At 38.8% G+C, this 23743-nt stretch overlaps 1 protein-coding gene across 2 annotated transcripts in view; it reads left to right on the forward strand.

The window, feature by feature from the left end:
- ACSF3 (acyl-CoA synthetase family member 3) overlaps positions 1–23743 on the forward strand; it is a 123370-nt gene that overhangs the window by 43896 nt on the left and 55731 nt on the right. For both annotated transcript variants that reach the window (XM_053719679.1, XM_053719335.1), the window contains exons 4-5: positions 18587–18741; positions 19144–19289. In XM_053719679.1, the coding sequence (XP_053575654.1) occupies positions 18587–18741; positions 19144–19289 (301 nt within the window). The remainder of the gene's footprint in view (positions 1–18586; positions 18742–19143; positions 19290–23743) is intronic.

The following is a 23743-nucleotide window of genomic DNA, read 5'->3' on the forward strand; positions in this document are numbered from 1 at the left end:
GTTTAAGTTTTGTTTTCTTGGTCTTGTATCACAATCAAATTTTCTAATCTTCCTGACATTCCAGCTTTTATTCAGATTAAATAAAAAGAGAGAAGTGCTCAACCTGGGAATGAACAATAGCATAATAGCTTGTTCTATGGCTAGTTACCACCCAAGAAGCAGCCTCTTTTTGCTCAATATGTGCCTTTCACAGAGAGGAGCTTTCCTGTAGCATATCGGTCTGTTCCTGACTTAACAGTGCAGTCCAGCCCCGAAATACCAGGAGATCCCTTTCTGAACAAGAGAAACGTCAGTGAGGTGCAGCCACATCCCTCTAGGCACACTGAGCAACGGGTCCACATCTGGATTCCCGCATCACTCTTAGAGAGACTTCCAGAAGAGTATCTGAACTTTCTGTCCTATTCTGTGACTCCATTTATTATTATTTTTTTTATTAGGACAAGGTGGTTTTGAGAAACCAACTATTGTTTTCTTCCTAATGTGTATCTTCTGATAACATTATTCAAGTAATTCTGGTTTCATCTCTCTGTCAGCTCCTAAGAGAGAGACTTTTTCACAACTTGTATGCTGTTAGAGCCTCATTATTTTATCTTCAGGCCTCAAAAGAATTTAGATTTTTTTTCTTCTTGGTTTATTCATTTCTTTGGCAAGGGACATACGTCTACAATAATTTTCCTTGGTTGGTTGGCTTGAAGCTTTGATTTTCAAAATATACTGTGTAACAGGGAAGTCTTCCCTGGAGTGAGTTATTGCTCATTCTACTAGAGCAGTTGCCACCTCTTGGGCTTTCAGGAATGACGCTTCCATTGAACAAATTCATTAGGCAGTTACTTGGTTCTTTTTACGTACCTTTTATTTTTTTGACGTTTGCCTCTTCTGACACTGCTATTGGTAGGAAAGATTTGCAGGTCGCTGTGCCTGTTTAGTAACATTAATGCCTTAACTGTTATTCTGCCATAATTCATGGTGAATAGAAGGGCAGCCTCCGTTCTGTGATACAGTCAGCTGTACTCGGTCGGCTACCCGAAAGAAGGCACAGACTTCGCTTACGTGGGTAAAAATGTAAACATTTTTTCCACTGTTTAAAATGAATAGCACACACACCTTTCAACGCTCAGTACCATCTGACACGCTTTATGCCTCTGGCGCTTTCTCAAAGATGACGTAACATCAGAGGATTACTCCTTTTATCTAGGGTACTCTCCTCCCCCTTGTTGCTCACAGCTCTCTATGACACTTAAAATCTAGCGTGTTCTTAGTTACTTAAATGAACACTATCTTTGAATGAGTACTACAATGTTGACTTTATATGAACACGCTGTATTAGTGTCATATTATAGAATGATAGAATGAAACTGCTGCTTATCCAACCACAGAGAGTAACAACTTAGCAACTTTTTTCATGAGTACAGCATAATTAAGTATTTTTAAGTAAACTTGTTTGTTTTTGTAATTATTGTGATTCTTTTAATTGAATGGGAACATTGTTATCCAAGTGGCTATGGCTCTACATGGTATAAACCATAAATAATAATATGACACTAATACAGCATGTTCATATAAAGTCAACATTGTAGTACTCATTCAAAGGTAATGTTCCTTTAAGTAACTAAGAACACGCTAGATTTTAGGTGTCATAGAGAGCCGTGAGCAACAAGGGGGAGGAGAGTAACCTAGATAAAAGGAGGAATCTTTTGATGTTACGTCATCTTTGAGAAAGCGCCAATCAGAGGCGCGAAACGCATCAGATGGTACAGAGCGTTGAAGTGTGTGTGCTATTGATTTTAAATAGTGGAAATAAAGTTTACTTTTTTACCCACGTAAGTGAAGCCTGTGCCTTTTTTCGGTTAGCCGACCAAGTACAGCTAACTGTATCACAGAACGGAGGCTGCCCTTCTGTTCATTGACGCTTGCCGCAAGCAGAAACTACAAGGTTGGGCTTTCCCCCAAACTGGCCTCAGGTGTCTGGATCAGAGGAAAAGCTGTCGGTAAGGGATCCATTACTCACTAGACGAATGCGGTGAGTCTTTCATACTTTCCTTTTCTTTTTCATAATTCATGGTGGCCTCATCGAGTTCCCTGCTTGGATATAGGATTCCACATGCGATGGCTCATGGACTCTCACATCTTAAGAAAGTAAACAAACTGTGTGCTTACTTACTCAATTAATTTCTTTTAGTGAAATGTCCATCAGACCTGCCCTTGTTCTTCTGTACAGTTGGTGGCAGTACAATTTTGCACTTCACTTCGCCCTGCTTTAACTTTCATACTTTTCTAAATTCTCCTTTTTCTTGGCCATATGTAAGTCTGAGTCTTCAAAGATTGTTGAAAAGGGTAGCATGAGGAATACAAAAAGCTACCTTACTTAAAAATCTGTCAAAGAAAAGTTGCTCTTACCTGTCAAAACATACACACTTTTTGAGTTTTAAAGTACTGGAGGCAGCCAAAACTTTTGTTTTTGTGTTTTCAAATGCTTCATATGTGTGTGTGTATATATATATATATATATATATATATATATATATATATATATATATAAAAAATACACGTGTGTTTATATGTGTATATATGTTGCAAAAATGGTGCAGATAGACTTGCTCAACGCAAGATTGACAGAAACCTTCAGTTTGTAAAAAACGCAGTATCTGTGAAGCGCAATGAAGCGAAGTGTAATAAAATGAGGTATACATGTCTATTTGTATGTGTGTGTGTGTATATATACATATATACACACATATATATATACATACACACTTTTGAGCCCTTCCCAGTCAAATACCTTGAAACGGACAATATATTTTTTTTATTAATTTGATATGTTTTATGTTTTTTAATATAAATACTTTAAATTCCTATGAATTCACCGGCCACTTAATTAGTTACACATTGCTAGTACCAGTGTCTGTACCTTTAGTGTAGCCTTCTCTGGGACCTCCTCTGCCCTATCATCACTTTCTGTTGGGGTACCGCAAGGCTCTGTTCTCGGTCCCCTTCTCTTCTCAATTTACACGTCATCATTAGGTTCCCTAATAATGTCCCACTGGTTCCAATATCATTTGTATCCAGATGGCACCCAAATCTACTTCTCTGCACCAGACCTATCTCCTTCCTTGCTAACTGTGTCACTAACTGACCTCGCATCTCTTCCTGGATGTCCTCTCACTACCAGTGTTAATTTTGACGGCAAATTTCAATTTAGTCTTAGTTTTAGTCTTTTGACTAAAATGCCATTTTAGTTTTAGTCGTATTTTAGTCATCTGAATTGTTTTAGTTTTAGTCTAGTTTTAGTCGACTGAATTTCCAATAGATTTTAGTTGACTAAATCTCCAGTAGATTTTAGTCAACTAAAATCTAAGGTGTTAAGTTAAAGTGTAATGCATTATTTAAGCATTTCTCTATCATTTGCAAACTGATTATGTACTCCAGGAGTAAACATAACACCTGTTAATATTTATGGTATTAAGGTTTAAACATGCAATACAGACACAGATTTAACCGTTGTGATGTGTAACATCTTTATTAAAATTAAATTTTCATAAACAAACAGAAGTGCAACTTTAAAATATAAAAAAACAAAACTGTAAACTGTATTGGCTGTATTGAACATATTACCTAATATAAAAACTTTAACAGTTCTCTGTTAATAATTAAAACAGGTATCAAGTAACTCAACACAACAAAAAGTTTCTGCAGCTAGCACAGGCATAACAAACCCATATTCGTGGTTTATGCTTATTTCTATAGGAAGAATCAATTGATTGTTCACAGATTCGTAAAATGTTCGGCAAAGATTAGCACTGCTCTAGAACTTCCAAACTCATTATATACTCCTGGAGTAAAGGTTTATTAGCCTGTTTTTATTTGTGGTATTAAGGTTTGAACATGCAATACAGATTTAACAGATTTAACTGTTGTGGTATGGAACATGTCTTTATCTTAAAATTTAATAAAATTAAGTTTCGTAAATTTTACAAAAGAGAAATAATTGGATATGGATTGATTATAACACCTTGCATAAAATGTTTTTGTCAGCAAATTTTGATTTAGTTTTAGTCATAGTCTTTTGACTAAAATGACATTTTGATTTACTTTTAGTCATAGTCTTTTGACTAAAATGTCATTTTAGTTTTAGTCGTATTTTAGTCATCAGAATTTCTTTAGTTTTATAGTCATTTTAGTCTAGTTTTAGTCGACGAAATTAACACTGCTCACTACCTCAAGCAAAATCTCTCCAAAACTGAGATCCTTATTTTACCTCCTTCCAAAATCTCCACCCCCAATCTCTCTATATCTGTTGACAACTCCATCATTACTCCTACCCCGCATGCCTGATGTCTTGGGGTCACACTTGACTCAGATCTTTCTTTCACTCCTCACATTCAGTCCTTGGCTAAATCCTGCCGCTTCCACCTTAAAAACATCTCTAAAATTAGACATTTCCTTACACAAGACACAACTAAAATGTAATCCAATCTCTCATCCTTTCCCGCCTCGATTACTGCAACTCTGTCCTCTCTAGTCTCCCCAGCTGCCGCCTAGCTCCTTTACAATCCATAATGAATGCCTCTGCCAGGCTCATCTTCCTTACACGTCGCTCTTCATCTGCTGTACCTCTCTGCCAATACCTTCACTGGCATCCTCTTGCCACCAGGATTAAACACAAAATTCCCACTCTGACATACAAAGCCCTCAACTTCACTGCTCCCCCCTATATTTCAGACCTTGTCTCCAGATACTCTCCCTCTCGTCCCCTTCGCTCTGCTCATGACCTCCTCCTTTCCTCCTCTCTTGTTACCTCCTCACACTCCCGCTTACAGGACTTCTCCAGACTGGCTCCCATCTTGTCAAACTCTCTGCCTCGCTCCACAAGACTCTTCCTAGTTTTACAGGCTTTCCCTAAAGACTCTGCTGTTCAGGGATGCATACATCCTGCACTAACCTTTCTTTATACCATTTCCTCTCCTCCATTGCTATCCTCTTGAACCCCCTTAGCATGTAAGCTTAAGACCCATGCTGTTTGTAGATCACCTTCTTTAGAGCTGATTGCAACAGTGCGACTCTTGGCAGGGCCCTCTACCTGTCTGATCCCTATAAATGTTTCCTTGTATTCCGCTTATGTTTATAGCGCTGCAGAAACTGTTGGCGCTCTACAAATAACAGATAATAATAATACCAGGTTGGACCCCCTTTTGCCTTCAGAACTGCCTTAATCCTTCGTGGCATAGATTCAACAAGGTGTTGGAAACATTCCTCAGACATTTTGGTCCATATTGACATGATAGCATCACGCAGTTGCTGCAGATTTGTAGGCTGCACCTCCATAATGCAAATCTCCCGTTTCACCACATCTCAAAGGTGCTCTATTGGATTGAGATCTGGTGACTGTAGAGGCCATTGGACTATAGTGAACTCATGTTCAAGAAACCAGTTTGAGATAATTTGAGCTTTGTGACATGGTGCATTATCCTGCTGGAAGTAGCCATCAGAAGATGGGTATACAGTAGTCATAAAGTGATGAACATGGTCAGCAACAATACTCAGGTAGGCTGTGGCATCTAAACAATACTCAATTGGTACTAAGGGGCCCAAAGTGTACCAAGAAAATATCCCCCACACCATACACCACCACCACCAGCCTGAACTGTTGATACAAGGCAGGATGGATCCATGCATTCATGTTGTTTATGCCAAATTCTGACCCTACCATCTGAATGTCGCAGATGAAATCGAGACTCATCAGACCAGGCAATGTTTTTCCAATCTTCTATTGTACAATTTTGGTGAGCCTGTTCGAATTGTAGCCTCAGTTTGCTGTTCGTAGCTGACTGGAGTGGCACTTTGGTGTGGTCTTCTGCTGCTGTAGCCCATCTGCTTCAAGGTTCAACGTGTTGTAAGTTCAGAGATGGTATTCTGCATACCTTGGTTGTAACGAGTGGTTATTTAAGTTACTGTTGCCTTTCTATCATCTCGAACCAGTCTGCCCATTCACCTCTGACATCAACAAGGCATTTTCGTCCACACAACTGCCGCTCACTGGATATTTTCTCTATTTCAGGCCATTCTCTGTAAACCCTAGAGATGGTTGGGTCCAGTAGGTCAGCAGTTTTTGAAATACTCAGACCAGCCCATCCGGCACCAACAACCATGCCATGTTCAAAGTCACTTAAACCCCCTTTCTTCCCCATTCTGATGCTCGGTTTGAACTTCAGCAAGTCGTCTTCACCAAGTCTAGATGCCTAAGTGTATTGAGTTGCTGCAGTGTGATTGGCTGATTATCAATTTGTGTTACCAAGCAATTATTGAACAGGTGCACCTAATAAAGTGGCCGGTGTGTGTGTGTGTGCATATATATATATATATATATATATATATATAGTGTTAAAGGGACTGTCTAGTCAAAATTAAACTTTTATGATTCAGACAGGGCATGGACTTTTAAACAACTTTCCAATGTATGTTTATCATCAAATTTACTTTGTTCTCTTGGTATTCTTTCTTAAAAACTAAATCTAGGTATGCTCATATGCTAATTTCGAAGTTCTTGAAGGCTGCCTCTTATCTGAATGCATTTGACAGTTTTTCGCAGTTAGAGGGCGTTAGTTCTTGTTTGCCATATAGATGACATTGTGCTCACTCCTGTGGAGTTACTTATGAGAGGTCATTGATTGGCTAAAATGCAAGTCTGTCAAAATAACTGAAATAAGGGGGCAGTCTGCAGAGGCTTAGATACAAGGTAATCACAGAGGTAAACATATATTAATATAACAGTGTTGGTTATGCAAAACTGGGGAATGGGTGATAAAGGGATTATCTATCTTTTTAAACAATAACCATTCTGTAGTAGATTGTCCCTTTAATGCTTATGAGTGATAAAAAAAATATCGCTCCACTTGTAATCCGGACCTGAGAGTCATAAATAATAATAACTAGTATTTATATGGCGCCTTTCTCCCAGTGGGACTCAAAGCGCTTTTTCAGCGCTCGCTCTCGGAATTAACCAAATCGGCAGCTGAATAGTAATAAAGCAGAGTAAAGATCAGTAATATTGTATGAGAAGGGTATTTTATATGACTGACAGGCAGATCAATGTGTTTCTCATATTGCAGTTATTAATAGGCAATATGAGAAACATAGGAAGAAATAAGACATGGGAAGGTTAAATAAGTGAACACGGAAAGAGAAGTGGTTTACAAGGTGTTTTCTTATAAATAAAAATAAAATGCCACAGTGAATGTTTAAATGGGGAAGTAAGACTAGAACATGGGCATAGAAAGGTTTGCTGCAGATGGGATATAGGTTGTATAAAGTTTGTACTTTTATATAGCAAAATATTTTACACATTAAATGCTAATCACAGAATTATCCCTTATAAATATATTATATGCATATTTAATACAGTATGCTAGATAAATATACAACAGTGAGATACCAGCAGCACTCTATAATACACGCTATGCTGCTCCCCACCCTCGTCTAACTGCACTGAATTACTGTTTGCTTTGTGGGCTTGATGTCCCTCTCAGATGTGCTAAGGCACGTGAATACTCAGAATATTGGGTAGAGGATTGTTCTGAAGCAGCCGAGTGAGAGAGGAAGAGATGGAGGGGGAGGCAGAATGTTAGAAACTGCTCATGGGAATTTAAAGCCTGGCATTCTAGGCAAGAGCAGTGAGGGCGCCTGTGTGTTCAAGCTGTGAGAGATTCACCTTTAATCAGTCCACGCTCCTCTTCCCTGCAAAGGCTGCTGCTCACAGCACAGGGCAGGAGTGGCAAGTCTTGTCAGGATCTGTTAGGAGTAACATATATCAGTGATTTGGGGATGGGTAGGTTGAGGGTGGAAATACAGTGTGTTTATACACAGATATTAAAGGGATATGAAACCCAAATTTTTTCTTTCATGATTCAGATAGAGCATGCCATTTTAAGCATCTTTCTAATTTACTCCTATTATCACTTTTTTTTGTTCTCTTGGTATCTTTATTTGAAAAAGCAGGAATGTAAGCTTAGAAGCCGGCTACATTTAATCACCAATTAGCAAGCGCTACCCAGGTGCTGAACCAAAAAATGGGCTAGCTTCTAAACGTATTCCTGCTTTTTGAATAAAGATACCAAGAGAACAAAGAAAATTTGATAATAGGAGTAAATTAGAAAGATGCTTAAAATTGCATGCTCTATATGAATCACGGAAGAAGAAAAAAATTGAGTTTCATATTCCTTTAAATATCACATAGGTGTCAACACTAGAATATTGATTCAACATGGTTGACTAAGACCCCAGGCCAAAATGTGTCCCTTTTAGTATTTGTTATATTTAGACAAAATTCCCCATATTATTTTGAATGTTTGTGATTGAACCATGGAGGTATTAAATGGACATACAAGTGCAAAAGTAAAATGTATTAGAGCATTTTATTTATACCACTTTTGTTTGCATATAGTGTTGTGTTTACCCACTACAAAAGGTAAATACATAGTTAAAGTCAGATCCAGAGCAGAAACACATGACTGTGAGCTAGCTGAACACATCTGGTGAGCCAATGACAAGAGGCAAATGTGCAAGGTCACCAATCGGCAGCTAGCTCCCAGTAGTGCATTGCTGATTTTGAGCCTACCTAGATATGCTATTCAACAAAGGATGCCAAGAGCACAAAGAACATTTTGACAATAGGACTAAAGTTGGAAAGTCTCAATCTAAACCATAAAAGTTCATATTTGACTTTCAAGTCCTTTTAATGAAAGGGACATGATAGCCAAATGTTGAATCACTTGAAAATAATTTAGCATAACTAAAACAGCTGACTAGTTACCTTAACATTTCAATGTTAAAAGGAACATATTTTATCTCAAAATTTCCTGAGTAGCCACATCCCAATAAGGATGATTGTTGCTGGTCTTTTTCAACATGCAGCTAATAGTAAAAAGAATTTCTCTGGATCACAGAGCACTTACTATTGTGATTTGAAGGAATTTTGAGGTAAAATATCTTCCTTTATTACATTCACATGTTCATGTGATATTTTCTTGTCAGCTTTTTAATTATGCTGCATCACTTTCAAGTCACTTATCATATGGGTATTATGTCCCTTTAAGCTGTACAAGCCAAGATGCTTGGGTAACGTATAGTGCAGCATTTTTCCACAACGCTTTTACCTTTCCCCATTAGTAACACATGGAATTCTCAATCGTGTGTCTCATCCACTAAGCTGACAGTTGTTGAAGAGCTTTGCATCTGAGTTGTTCAAATCCTCCGTGAGATAATGTAATGTATATATTTCTGGTTTTGTGTGTAGTTTTGCATTTATAAACTCTGGAATTTACTATAGTATTTATTGCCAGTATGTAAAGTAATACGTTTGTTATATAAGCGTATTACACAAACATATATACACACACTATGTATGCTACCAGTTCATGAATTATTTTTACAAACATAAATATATTGCAAAACATTGTGGAATATTATACATATAGTCTATAGTAAAAGGAATTTTGTAATTATGTCAAAAAGTGTTAAAATATAAGGATTATTTTTGCATTGTACTTGACATGTACAAAAAAAAGGTTCTGCTAAAAGTCATTACTATATAATATTAACTTTCTTTCATAAGGCAGTGCAAATCAACGAGCCCTAACTTCTAGGATTCAACTCTTGGGATGTTGCAAAGATTCCCAAAACTCCAAGAGTACTAAATAATTTCTACCCCTATGGTATGCCAGTCTAATCTTTGCCTCTAAGGAGGCTGCTACAAAAAGACAGAGGGAAGATTGGAATATAGGGTAGTGACACAATCACTCCCGGCATAGGAGTTAGTCACAAGCCTGCCACAGGTGTCACAGGGGCCGGTCCCCTAGCCTCCTCCTGTTGGGTCATCGAGATAGTCCTTACAGTGATCTTCTGCTGTGATGTACACAGCACTGATTGGGCTGTCTACTAGACACAGTAATTTATTCAGCTATGGGTAAGCACAGTTGCATGGGAACAGTTTTTTTGACATTTTTTGTACTCGCATAGTCCACACTCTATTAGCAGTTTGCTAGCACATCATAGCCAGGGGACACAATCAAATGCAGACATTACCACTTAAATTCTAGAATTATTTAGGCATACAGTCTAGTAGTTTATGAGAGACACTGTATTTTGAGCTCTTAAAAACTCTCAGTGATTATTTTAGTCATAGAGCATGTATAAGTTTGTGTGGCACAGTTATATATATATATATATATATATATATATATATATATATTATTATTATTATTATTATTATTATCGGTTATTTGTAGAGCGCCAACAGATTCCGCAGCGCTAATATATATATATATATATATATATTTTACCCTAGCATTTTTGTGCATGCTCCTCTTATATCTATAGCATTCACATGCACTTTGACATATTTTTTATTACTCCTTCCTCACTATTGAGGCGTGCACCCTGCTCAGATTAGCACGCTCCACTATGATCTGTATACTGAAGCAGAGAGAGTGGATTTGGCTGCGTGGCGGTTAAAATTTTCCCTCCTTGCTAACTCCATTGAATTTATTAACTCTGCAAACTTTCATTATTGCAAGGCTTTTAACATTGTTTTTTTATGTGGAAGACATTCAATTAATTTTTCATAGAGCCAGTATTTACTTATGCATAACTATTTTTAATCATTGTTATAAAGTCATTAAGAGGGTTTTAAGGTGAAATTGTTCATATTTATTACTTGCTATTATCTCTGTCCTTCTGCTTAGGACCATGATTATCATTTTATTCTGTCTTCCCTCATTGTGTTTATATTTCACAATAAATTTGTTATAGTGGTTATTTGTGTCTCTTTATTGTCTATATTATCTTTCTGCTATTACTGGAGCATACTGGAATTGTCTGTCGCTACTCAAGCTAGTGTCCAGTCAGAAATAACCCAGAGACTGAGGTAGGAGTGAGAAATAACCAAGGATTCTAGACAACTCCTGGCTGACTAGTTCCATAAATGGATATAGCAAAGTAAGGCAGACAAATGTAATATTTATAGAGTGTAATATCACACATTGAATCCTTTCAAGAATACCAGAACAGCGGAACTACCAGGAAGGATACAGGTGCCAGCAAAGGAATGAGGCCAAGGTCGGGATACAGTCCAAGGTAAATAACCAGGAATCAGTCCTATATTTAGCTCCTCCCAAAGTCAAAACACAGTCTGAGGTTAAAACCAGGTGTCAGTCCATTCTTGCGAGAACCAGAGAAGTCTAATAAGTAGTAACTGGAAAAGCAAATAAGTAGAAATCGCACCCAATTGTAATAATGAATTACTATAGTTGTGCAAGTTAGAAATGACAAACTCCTCTTTTAAAACCGGAAACAAGAGCCAAAAAAACCCCCGCTATGACACGACTGTGACGCCCCCCCCAACAAAAAAAAACTATGCGATGATGCGACTGCAACATTGAAACAACAATCTATAGCTGTAGATTTTAGAACAATTAAAATCTTCTAGGGTCAGCAAATGCTTTTATCTGCAATGCTATTGTTGACAGAATTAATGCAAAAAATATGGCTTTATCAGTTTTGACCAGAAGAACATTATAGTTCACGTTATTGTCAGCTGACATGGTTTCAAAGTCTAGATTTTATCTCTTCATAAAATCAGGATTCTTCCAGATCCTCCTGGAAGCCTTTCTCCAAATGATACAGGGCCAAGCAGTCATAAAAGCCTTCTGCCTCTACAAGGTAAGCATGAAGGTGTGGCCCCCCAATCCAGAATTAGGCAGATTACGGCCTTTTCTCTTGCAAGATGTATCGAGTCCACGGATTCATCCATACTTGTGGGATATTCTCCTTCCTAACAGGAAGTGGCAAAGAGAGCACCCACAGCAGAGCTGTCTATATAGCTCCTCCCTTAGCTCCACCCCCCAGTCATTATCTTTTCCTACTCTAAGTACTAGGAAGGGTAAAGCGAGTGTGGTGACAGGACATCGTTTTGGCTTTTCTGAGATATCACGGGTGGAAGGCGAACATAAAAAAGAGTTCTCTCTTCCCTCTCACAAGAGTTTCCTTCCTAGGGACTCTGATAGACTCAGTAGAAATGAAAATATTTCTGACGGAGGTCAGAAAATCAAAACTCTTAACCACTTGCCGAGCTCTTCATTCCATTCCTCGGCCATCAGTGGCTCAGTGTATAGAGGTAATCGGACTCATGGTAGCGGCAATGGACATAGTTCCTTTTGCCCGCCTACACCTCAGACCACTGCAACTATGCATGCTCAAACAGTGGAATGGGGATTATGCAGATTTATCTCCTCAAATACATCTGGATCAGGAGACCAGAGATTCTCTTCTCTGGTGGTTGTCTCAGGACCACCTGGCTCAGGGAATGTGTTTCCGCAGACCAGAGTGGATCATTGTAACAACAGATGCCAGCCTGCTAGGCTGGGGTGCAGTCTGGAACTCCCTGAAAGCACAGGGCTCCTCCTGATAAACATTCTAGAACTGAGAGCGATATTCAATGCGCTTCAGGCGTGGCCTCAGCTAGCTGCGGCCAAATTCATCAGATTTCAGTTGGACAACATCACAACTGTAGCTTATATCAATCATCAAGGAGGAACACAGAGTCCTCTAGCGATGATGGAAGTCAACAAAATAATCCGATGGGCGGAGACCTCATTCTTGCCATCTTTCAGCAATCCATATCCCAGGGGTAGAGAACTGGGAGGCGGATTTCCTAAGTCATCAGACTTTTCATCCGGGGGAGTGGGAGCTCCATCCGTAGGTATTTGCCCAGCTGACTCAGCTATGGGGCACACCAGAATTGGATCTGATGGCGTCCCGTCAGAACGCCAAGCTTTCTTGTCCCGGGATCCCCAGGCGGTACTGATAGATGTTCTAGCAGTGCCCTGGTCCTTCAATCTGGCCTATGTATTTCCACCGTTTCCTCTCCTCCCACGTCTGGTTGCCAGAATCAAGCAGGAGAGAGCTTCAGTGATTCTAATAGCACCTGCGTGGCCACGCAGCACTTGGTATGCAGACCTAGTGGACATGTCATCTGTTCCACCGTGGACTCTGCCAATGAGGCAGGACCTTCTAATCCAAGGTCCTTTCAAGCATCCAAATCTAATTTCTCTGCATCTGACTGCTTGGAGATTGAACGCCTGATTTTATCAAAGCATGGTTTCTCTGAGTTGGTCATTGATACCCTGATTCAAGCTAGAAAGCCTGTCACCAGGAAAATCTATCATAAGATTTGGCACAAATATCTTTGTTGGTGTGAATCCAAGGGTTACTCATGGAGTAAGATTAGGATTCCTAGAATATTGTCTTTTCTCCAAGAAGGATTGGAGAAAGGGTTATCAGCTAGCTCCTTAAAGGACAGATTTCTGCTTTGTCTATTCTTTTACACAAACATCTGGCAGATGTCCCAGACGTTCAAGCATTTAGTCAGGCTTTAGTCAGAATCAAGCCTGTATTCAAACCTGTTGCTCCGCCATGGAGCCTAAACTTAATTCTTAAAGTTCTTCAAGGTGTTCCGTTTGAAGCTATGCATTCCATAGATATTAAGCTTCTATCTTGGAAAGTTCTGTTTTTAGTAGCTATCTTCGGCTCAAAGAGTTTCTGAGTTATCTGCTTTACAGTGTGACTCACCTTATCTTGTTTTCCATGCAGATAAGGTGGTTTTGCGTACCAAACCTGGATTCCTTCCCAAAGTTGTTTCTAATAGGAATTTCAATCAGGAAATTGTTGTTCCTTCACTGTGTCCTAATCCTTCTTCAAAGAAGGAACGTCTGTTGCGCAATCTTGATGTGGTTCGTGCTTTAAAGTTCTACTTACAAGCAACCAAAGATTTCTGTCAAACATCTTCATTGTTTGTTGTTTATTCTGGTAAGCGGAGAGGCCAAAAGTCTACGGCTACCTCTCTTTTTGGCTGAAAAGCATCATCCGTTTGGCTTATGAGACTGCTGGCCAGCAGCCTCCTGAAAGGATTACTGCTCATTCTACTAGAGCAGTGGCTTCCACATGGGCTTCTGTTGAACAGATTTGTAAGGCGGCGACTTGGTCTTCGCTTCATACTTTTTCCAAATTTTACAAATTCGATACTTTTGCTTCTTCGGAGGCTATTTTTGGGAGAAAGGTTCTACAAGCAGTGGTGCCTTCCGTTTAAGGTACCTGTCTTGTCCCTCCCTTCATCCGTGTCCTAAAGCTTTGGTATTGGTATCCCACAAGTATGGATGAATCCGTGGACTCGATACATCTTGCAAGAGAAAACAGAATTTATGCTTACCTGATAATTTTCTTTCTCTTGCGATGTATCGAGTCCACGGCCCGCCCTGTCTATTTAAGACAGGTAGTATATTTTTATTTAAAAAAACTTCAGTCACCTTTGCACCCTATAGTTTCTCCTTTTTCTTCCTAGCCTTCGGTTGAATGACTGGGGGGTGGAGCTAAGGGAGGAGCTATGTAGACAGCTCTGCTGTGGGTGCTCTCTTTGCCACTTCCTGTTAAGGAGAATATCCCACAAGTATGGATGAATCCGTGGACTCGATACATCGCAAGAGAAAGAAATTTATCAGGTAAGCATAAATTCTGTTTTTTTTTTTTTGGATGGCCTATTCTCAGTCTGTTCAAGATCCTTGGGTTTTAAACATAGATTTTCAGGGATACAGAATGGTTTTCGGATCAGAGCTTCTGAGGAACAGTTTTTCTTCTAACGCGATTTTCAAAGGACTGTATACTCTTAAGCATTTTTTCTATATGTTTTAAATTTAGAGCTCATGGGAGTAATAGTTGCTATGTCAGAAAAGGGCCAGGTCTTTTATTCCAATCTGTTTATTGTTTCTAAAAAAAGAAGGAACTTTCAGATCTTTTCTGGATTTGAAAACTTGAATCAAGTTTTTCTGGGTTCCCACATTTTAAAATATTATTAAGTAGGTCTATTCTACTCTTGTACAGCAGGGACAATATAGGCCTACAATAGTCTTTCCTACATTCTTCTATCCTAAAAGTTCATCTCCAGCTCCTGAGATTTGCTTCCCACGACAAACATTTCCAGTTTGTCACTCTATCATTTGGTCTGGCTACTGCTTCCAGAATCTTTTTTTTTAAGGTTCTGGGAACTTTTGTCTTCAATATCTGCTCAAGGTATTTCAGTGGCTACATACCTGGACAACATCTTGGTACAAGTTCTATCTTTGCCTTTAGCAAAATCTCTTACCAACAGTTTTTTTGTCTTTTTTTGCAAACATGGCTGGATAATCAATGTTTCAAAGAGTTCCTTTTCTTCTCAGACAAGGAATCTCTTTTTTTTTTTTTGTCTTTTTTTGCAAACATGGCTGGATAATTAATGTTTTAAAGAGTTCCTTTACTCCTCAGACAAGAATCTCTTGCCTAGAAGTCATTCTAGACTCAATATCAATGAGGCTTTAACAGATCAAGGGAAATCAAACTTACAGGCAACATATGCAAGACTTCATTAGCCCTAACCACGAAGTGTTATTTCTGACAATTGCATCATTAGATGTCATGCTATGTACACAATTTCACGTGACACCTCTTCAACTTTGCATTCTAGTCTATGTTGCAGTGTTTACATTCTGCCCTTTCAAAGGATCCTTTTGAATTCCACAACAAAGCAATATCTATCCTGGTGGATAGATCACCAGTCAATTTATCTAGTAGCATCCTTTGTCTGGCAAACTTGTACAATCATCATGACAGTTTTAGTCTCTCTGGGGTGCAGTATGGAGGTCCAGAAGAGCATAAAGAGCTTGGTCTCCTCAGGAGGCATTTTTTTACAATAATTATGTTGGAACATTGTGCCATTTTAGAGGCTCTTCTGAGCTGGCCTCTTCTGAAATAAGAGACTATTTGCTTTTAGAAACAGTCAATGTCTCAGCAGTACCTATATCCATTGTCAAGTGGGAACTTGCAGTTCCCTAGCGATGAAGGAGGTCTCTCGAATTTTAACTTGGGCAGAGATCAATCTCTGTACATTGCTACAATCCATATTCATAGTGTAATCATCTCGGATGTAGATTATTTCAGTTGCCAAATCCATCATTCTGGGGAATGGTCTCTACTCCTTGTCAATAAAATTATTTATACTCCCTACTCCTTTTCAATAAAATTGTAGATCAATGGGTCTACCAGAGATCAACCTGATGGTTTCTCACTTGAACAACAAACTTTCGTTATTTGCAAAATTCAGGGATCTACAGGCAGAGTTTGTAGATGCTCTACAGCTCCTTGGTCTTTTGTCTTATTTTTGTAGTTCCTCTAGTTCTGCTGCCAAGACTTTTAGCTCAGATCAATCAGGAGCTCTCATCATTAATTGTGATTGCTCCTGCTTGGCCACGAAGAACTTGGTTCACGGATCTGGTACAGAAAGCAAGTTCTCTGATTTCTTCAACTAAGACATGTCCTACTGTCTCAAGTCTCTTTTTATCAAAAAGATATTGAGTCTCTATACTGTAGTTAACTCCTTTTTTAAGGCTTGAAATCCTACTATAAGAAAAATCTATCACAAGATTGGGAAAGTTTTTCTTTGCTGATGTGAAAAACATTTTTTTCTACCATTGCTTCAGAATTCTTCACTTTTAACTATAGGGCTTAGATTGGCGTTTATCTGTTGGATTTTTTTAAAGGTTAGATCTCAGCACTTTTTGTGTTATTCTACAAGAGAGTGCAAAACATCCTGACATTAAGAGCTTTGTTCAAGCTTTAGCCTTGATAATACCAAGGATTAAACAAATTTCTACTCCTTGCAACCTTAATTTAGCTTTAAGAGCTTTTCAGTTCTCTCCATTTGAGTATATGCATAGTTTGGTCATCTAGCTTCTGTCTATAAGGTATTTTTTCTTTTAGCAAAATCTTCTGTCGGAACAGTCTCTGAATTGTCTACCTTATCTGGTTTTTCTCCAAGATAAGGCAGTTTTAAGGACTAAATTTGTTTTACCAACCGTGGATTCTTTTGATATCTTCAATCGGGGAGATTGTAGTGTATTCCTTGTCCTTATCCACAAAATTCTATTGAAAGGCTCCTACATAATTTAGATGTAGTGAATACAATATCATTCTACTTACAAACTACAAGGCATTTTAGTTGATTCTCTAACTGTTTATTATTTTCTTGTGTCCTCACAAAGACCAAAAGGCTACAGTCTTTACTTTGGCTAAATCTCTCGATTCACATTGGCCTACTTGGAAACGGGAATGTCTTCCCCAAGACACATTACACCCCATTCTATCAGTTTCCTCTTTCTAGACTTTCAAAAATAAGGCTTCTATTGAACTAATCTGCAAGGCAGCAACACGTTCCTCCTTATATACCTTTTCTAAATTCTACCACTTTGATGCTTTTGCTTCTTTTGAAGCAGCTTTTGGTAAAAAAAAAAGTCTTCCAGACAGTAGTTCTTGGTAATTAGGTGCCTGCCTTACAAAAAGAAAATGTCTAGTTTAAATTACATGTGGACTTAACTGCTTGGATATTAGTTCCTAGGAGTAATGACTTATTGTGGACTCTCACCACTTTATGAAAGAAAACAAAACCTTACCTGAAAATTTCATTTTTTTCATGGTCCATGAGGCCTGTCTATTTTCACAAAATTTAAGTGATTTTTTTTTTCTGGCAGCAGTTTTAGTTTGCACCTCATTTTCTGTGCTTTGTCCTTTTCTACCTTTTTTATTTTTTTATTTATTAGTTTTTATTGAGTGAATAAGATTATAATGCAGAGTTTCCAGGACATAGCAAGATACAGTAATTTGATGATGAACCAGATCTGAAAGTAATACATTCCTGGGTCGAAGAAAATAAACGTCTATTATATTTTTAATTGTTGACTTCTCTGTAAGTTGTGTCCTGATAATTGATTCTGGTCCAATATGTGTAATACAGATTCAGTCTGTTAAAATCTTATCTGTAACTGAATAAAGATTTTGGAATGGTGGAGGGACATGGTAAAGAAAGGGAGGGGGGAAGGATGATGGGAGAAGGTAGGGAGGAGAGCCGTCCGCCAGACATCCCCAGATTTGTGTATTTTTTATTGGGTTATGTTTGGTGGATTGTATAATGTGTCCAGACTATGATGTACTAATTTGTTATTTTGTTTTGGTAATCGTCCCAGAGGAACTGTACTTCAGCAAAGGAAGTTTTTTTATTATGTCTCTTATGACCATATTCTTCTAGCAATAGTAAATCTTGCATTTTTTTAAAGCCACATGGGTTCTGTAGGAGTAAACGCTGTTTTCAAATGATTGGATATCAGATTTTTGGCTGCGTTGATACAGATCTGTCCTTTCCTACATTTCTACTACTCCTCGCTTGTTTATACGTAAGAGTAGCTTACCAAAGAGGTGGAAGGGATTAAGTACTCTTAGAGTTTTTGGAACCTTTGCCTCCTCCTAGTGGCCTGGAGTTGAATCCCAGGAGTAATGGTTTGTGGTCTCTCACCACCATGAAAGAAATTAATTTATCAGTTAAGCATAAATTAATTTTTTTTTCCACTTTCCACGTGTGTTTTGAGTTGAGAACACATTACACAGGGCATGTCAGGTTGTTAAAATATGTAAGACATTTTTGTTCTGATCTACCCTAAGTTATTTTTTTCTCTTGTAGGTTTGGGAATACTTTCTCAGCAGAGGAAACCCTTCTATTAACGTATTCATGGCAGTTCCTACCATCTATAGCAAACTGATTGATTATTACGAGCTGCATTTTACCAGCCCACATGTACAAGACTTTGTGCGGGCAACATGTCAAGCAAATATTAGGTAAAAATTAATATTTCTCTTATTCAGTATTTAACACAACAGAAGAAAGCAAAAGGCCATTCCCAATGGTGTTTATAATTGATCTCCACTAACAGTGTTCATTCAAGCAATCAAATATTACCCTATTTTATTATATGTATTTCATAGTTTCGTACTGGTAATTTAAAAAATAAAATATGAGCAAAGGTATAATCAAAAGACAATCTACATAATAGAATGACATTCTCTTAAATTTAAGACACCTACAGATTATTAAATTGTCTGAAAAAGCAATGATGAATGTATAATTGTGGTCTGGAAAGAGGAATTTAATTTTTAGTTTAACATCCCAGATACAATGAGAAGCACCATGTGAAGCACCATACTTGGAATCTGCTAGCTTGATGTGTTAACATTCCATAGGTTAATGGTGTCTGGATCCTCAGCTCTCCCTGTGCCTATCCTGGAGCGTTGGCGAGAGATCACTGGTCACACCCTGTTAGAGAGATACGGAATGACTGAGATTGGAATGGCTCTTACCAATCCACTTAACGGAGCCAGAGTACCAGGTACCTGAAGGCTTATTGGGAGAGAACTTGCTATGTGTCATGAATTACATTTCTTGTTTTTATATATTTGTCATTTTGCTGCTATTAGTTTCACACCATGATTTTCTAATCTTAAAGAGATAGGAAAGTCAAAATTAAACTTGCATGATTCAGATAGAGCATGTAATTTTAAGACACTTTTAAATGTGTTTCTATTTTCAAATGTACTTTGTTCTCTTGGTATCAGCATTTTTGTAATCACTTAATTTTAACAGAAATAGAGCCTTTTTTTAAATTGTTTTTATCTATCAAAACTATATATTTCTTTCATACAAGTGGTTACAGTACACGATCCCTACTCTTGAGAGTTACTCTTCTCTACCACTAGGAGGAGGCAAAGATTCCCAAACACCAAGAGCTCTATAAAACCCCTCCCTCCTCGCGCATACCTCAGTCTTTACTTTGCCTCCCCTGGCGTTGGTTGAAGAATGAAGATATGCATATTATTCTTTAGAGAGAGGAGTTTCAGTCTATATTGAGGCCCGGTTTCCCCTCAGAGTGCAGTGCTGTATGTATTTGGTTTATGATTCTGTTTTACCTCATGGGAAATTTTTCATAAACCCTCTATAATCGGTCGCAGTGATGTATCTCCTGCCTCCCTTGGATCTACAATATACTCTTATTCCATATCCTCTGCTGATATGTTTCAGTACTGGTTTGGCTGTCTGCTACTTGATTGCTAGTGGACGAGTGTATATGGGTAAGTATCTCTCTATTTTTAACATTTAGACACTCATATAGCTATGTTATGGGCACTTTAAAAAAAAAGTTTATCTATATAACAGATCCTTTTCACTATTCCCTTGCTTTTGCGCGTCGGCCTGGTTTTTCGCATGTTGGGTTTACACTTATCGGGCTAGCACTCGTCCCTTAGTCTCTATAGTTTTTTCATGCACCGGGTTTTTTTGTATGTTGGGTTAGCACATGTTCCTTTAGTCTTCCTGCGCATTGGTTAACACATGTCAGGTTAGCACACATTCGCTCGGTGCATCAGCCAGCAGTCAGATATAAGCTAGAATATACTAAGCCCTTACAATCCGAGGGCTAAATTAAGTTTTAAGTATAAGTGCTAAGACTGAAGGCTGAGGTGTAAATATCGCTATATTAATGAGCCATAAATATAACCAAGGTAAGCAGTTAAAAATGTGAACAAGGAGAGACAAAGCAACTCCTGTCGGACCCCTGACGCGCGTTTCACAAAGAACGCTTCCTTGGTTATATTTATGGCTCATTAATATAGCAATATTTACACCTCAGCCTTCAGTCTTAGCACTTATACTTAAAACTTAATTTAGCCCTCGGATTGTAAGGGCTTAGTATATTCTAGCTTATATCTGACTGCTGGCTGATAGACCTTATTTTAGGAAATTATAGTGATATTTCTATATAATATAACCCGGTTCAAGTGTTTTTAAATTATCCTAGCCCTTGCTATTGTATGATTGATTTTTTTCTAGTGTGGATTGAACATTTTTGTAATAAAGATTATAATGTAGGAATGAAATGAAATTCTTATAAATATATCCTACCCTATGTTATCTGTGCACTTAATTGTATTTCTTTTACAATTAGTTTAGCTAGTTGTTCTTTTCTGTCTAATTAGCCTCCACAACAGGTAGTAATTCTAATAATATATTAAATTTATGTATTTATCATTCAAATAAAGATATTACCTGTTACTATACAACTCCGCCACCCCCTAACCACATATGTTCTAAAGCTGCTTAGGAGGTTGATTTTTTTAGGGGTGTACTTATTGTAAAAAAGCTGAAGTGCCTTCTCCAGCTCATTTATGTGGCTCATGTTTAGATTTGTTAATACAATCAGACCAATCTAATGCAGTTTATTTATTTGGGTACTAATGCACCTACCCTTTGTTCATTATAGTTTAATAAGTCAGAATAAGGAACAGAAGACTGACTCCTCTGCTCAAAAGCAAGGTTCCTCTAGTTCAGTCTGGAGACCTAATGCTAACTGTAAGAAGTCTAAGCAGGCTAAGCAATCTGTCCCTACTTCCAAAACCATGTGAAGATGTGGCCCCGATCCAGAAGTTTGGTATGAGGCAGATTAAGCCTTTTTCAGGAGACTTGGTTTCAATGTGTTCCAGATCCTAGGGTTCGGAACAGTGCTGGACTGGGAAATCAGACCAGCCCTGGAAATTTGTATAGACAGGCCCAACCCCGCCCCCTCCAACATAGTCACGCCCCCTCCAAGACAGCCAACTTTTTCCCTTCAACTCATATAGATATATATAGATATATATAGATATAGATATATATATCTCATTAAAAAATACAAATATTGTGAGCTAAGCAAGCAGTTTATACACAAATTAAATTCTTGCAGACATACTTACACATACTTGCAGACACACAACATACACATGCATACATGCAGACACAATATATACACTTGCATACAGACGCACACCATGACATACACATACATGCAGACACAAAACCTACACATACAAACCGACACACACATACATGCAGGCACAAAACATACACACACCACAGAGTATAGGATTTTAGGTGGCTAATTAACCTTTTAAAGCCGTTATGCCGTTCTATTCCGTCATATTTACACTGGGCTTTAAAGCCGTTATGACGGAATAGAACGTCGTAACAAACGGCTGTCCTGAAGCCTTCTGTGCTTCAAGGACTTGATCGCGGTCTGGAGGGCGTTCCTAGGGTTGTAGGGACGCCCCCCAGATGCGATCCAATAATTGAAATCTCGCGATCGTATGCACGATCGCGTAGTTTCAATTTGTCTACATCGGAACAGGTGTTCCGATGTAGGCACTTTAACCCTGTCACGAAAGGGTTAAAATGCCTAGAAAAGCAAAACATTGACCTCTTTTGACTCACAGAGTACCCCCCCAGCAGCCGCGGCACCCAGACGTCCCAGCTTCAGATTTCACTCACTGCACAGTGCACACTGACTGACAGACACTGAAAGTGCAATAAAATGATGCCCCCAGCCCCCTGGAATAAAATGAAGCCCCATCTCCTCTGCAATAAAATGATGCCCCGAACAAAAATATGATGCCCCCAGCACAAAAATTATGCACCATCTCCCCTTCAATAAAATGATGCCCCGCTGCAATAAAATGATGCCCCCAGGCCCAGCCCCACTGCAATAAAATGATGCCCCCAGCCCCACTGCAATAAATGATGCCCCTAGCAATAAAATGAAGCCCCCCTGCAATAAAAATATGCCCCCAGCACAAAAATGATGCTCCCTGCAATAAAATGATGCCCCCCAAAAAAATATGATGCCCCGAGCACAAAAATGATACCCCATCTCCCCAGCACAAAAATGATGCCCCCAGCAAAAATATGATGCCCCATCCCCCTGCAATAAAATGATGCCCCATCCCCCCTGCAATAAAATTATGCCCCACCCCCCTGCAATAAAATGATGCCCCTTCCCCACAGCAATAAAATGATGCCCCATCCCCCCTGCAATAAAATGATGCCCCATCCCCCTGCAATAAAATGATGCCCCATCCCCACAGCAATAAAATGATGCCCCATCTCCCCTGCAATAAAATGATGCCCCAACAAAAATATGATGCCCCTGCAATAAAATGAAGCCCAGTCCCCCTGCAATAAAATTATGCCTCCAGCCCCCTGGGGGCATAAAGAAGTTGTGAAAGAAGTTGTGAAACTTGCAGTAAGCATCCCCGAAGTACCACTCGTTATGAAGAGCATATATAAAATTTCCCAGAGTGTTAAATGCAGCCATGGAAGCATCTGAGAAAGCCAAACTAACCAGGAAATAGTTGGTGACTGTTCTCATTCTTTTGTGAGCCAGTATGATCCAAATGACTATTATATTACCGAAAACAGCAACTGCCACCATGGATCCATATGCTAGAGACCAGAGGGCGATTCGCCAAGGGGGTTGTACGAACTTGTGCTGCATAGGGGAGCTAACATTGCTCTTAGAGACATTCTTTGGCCAGAGCATCCCTTCTCCCAGTGGGGCAAACAGACCGAGTCCCTCTGCAGTAGTCACATTTGCAGGAACAGAAGTCATCTCAGCCTTCGTAAATGTTCCAAAAAAATGAATAAACCTTCTATGTGAAAAGGTGCAACATAAACCTTAAAGTAGTCTGCTGTCACAACAGAAACACTTCTGACCTGGCATAAGCCCCAAACTATACTGTGCGATCTGGCTCCGACAGCCTCTCTGCAGAGTTAGGTGTCGCCAGTTGGACGGTGAGTGCTGTAGCCGCGTGTTTGAAGGCTGTGGTCCCGTTCAGAATAAGTGGCAAGTGGGTCACGTGACGGCGGGTGCTGACGTCACTGCCTGTCTGTCACTCACCTGTGCAGGGCGGGCAAAAAATTGCGGGAATTTTTTTTTTAAAAAAAAATTACGCCCAAAAAAATAATAAAAAAATAAAATAA

The sequence above is a fragment of the Bombina bombina genome, chromosome 1 (assembly GCF_027579735.1).
Source record: "Bombina bombina isolate aBomBom1 chromosome 1, aBomBom1.pri, whole genome shotgun sequence".
Lineage (NCBI taxonomy): Eukaryota > Metazoa > Chordata > Amphibia > Anura > Bombinatoridae > Bombina > Bombina bombina.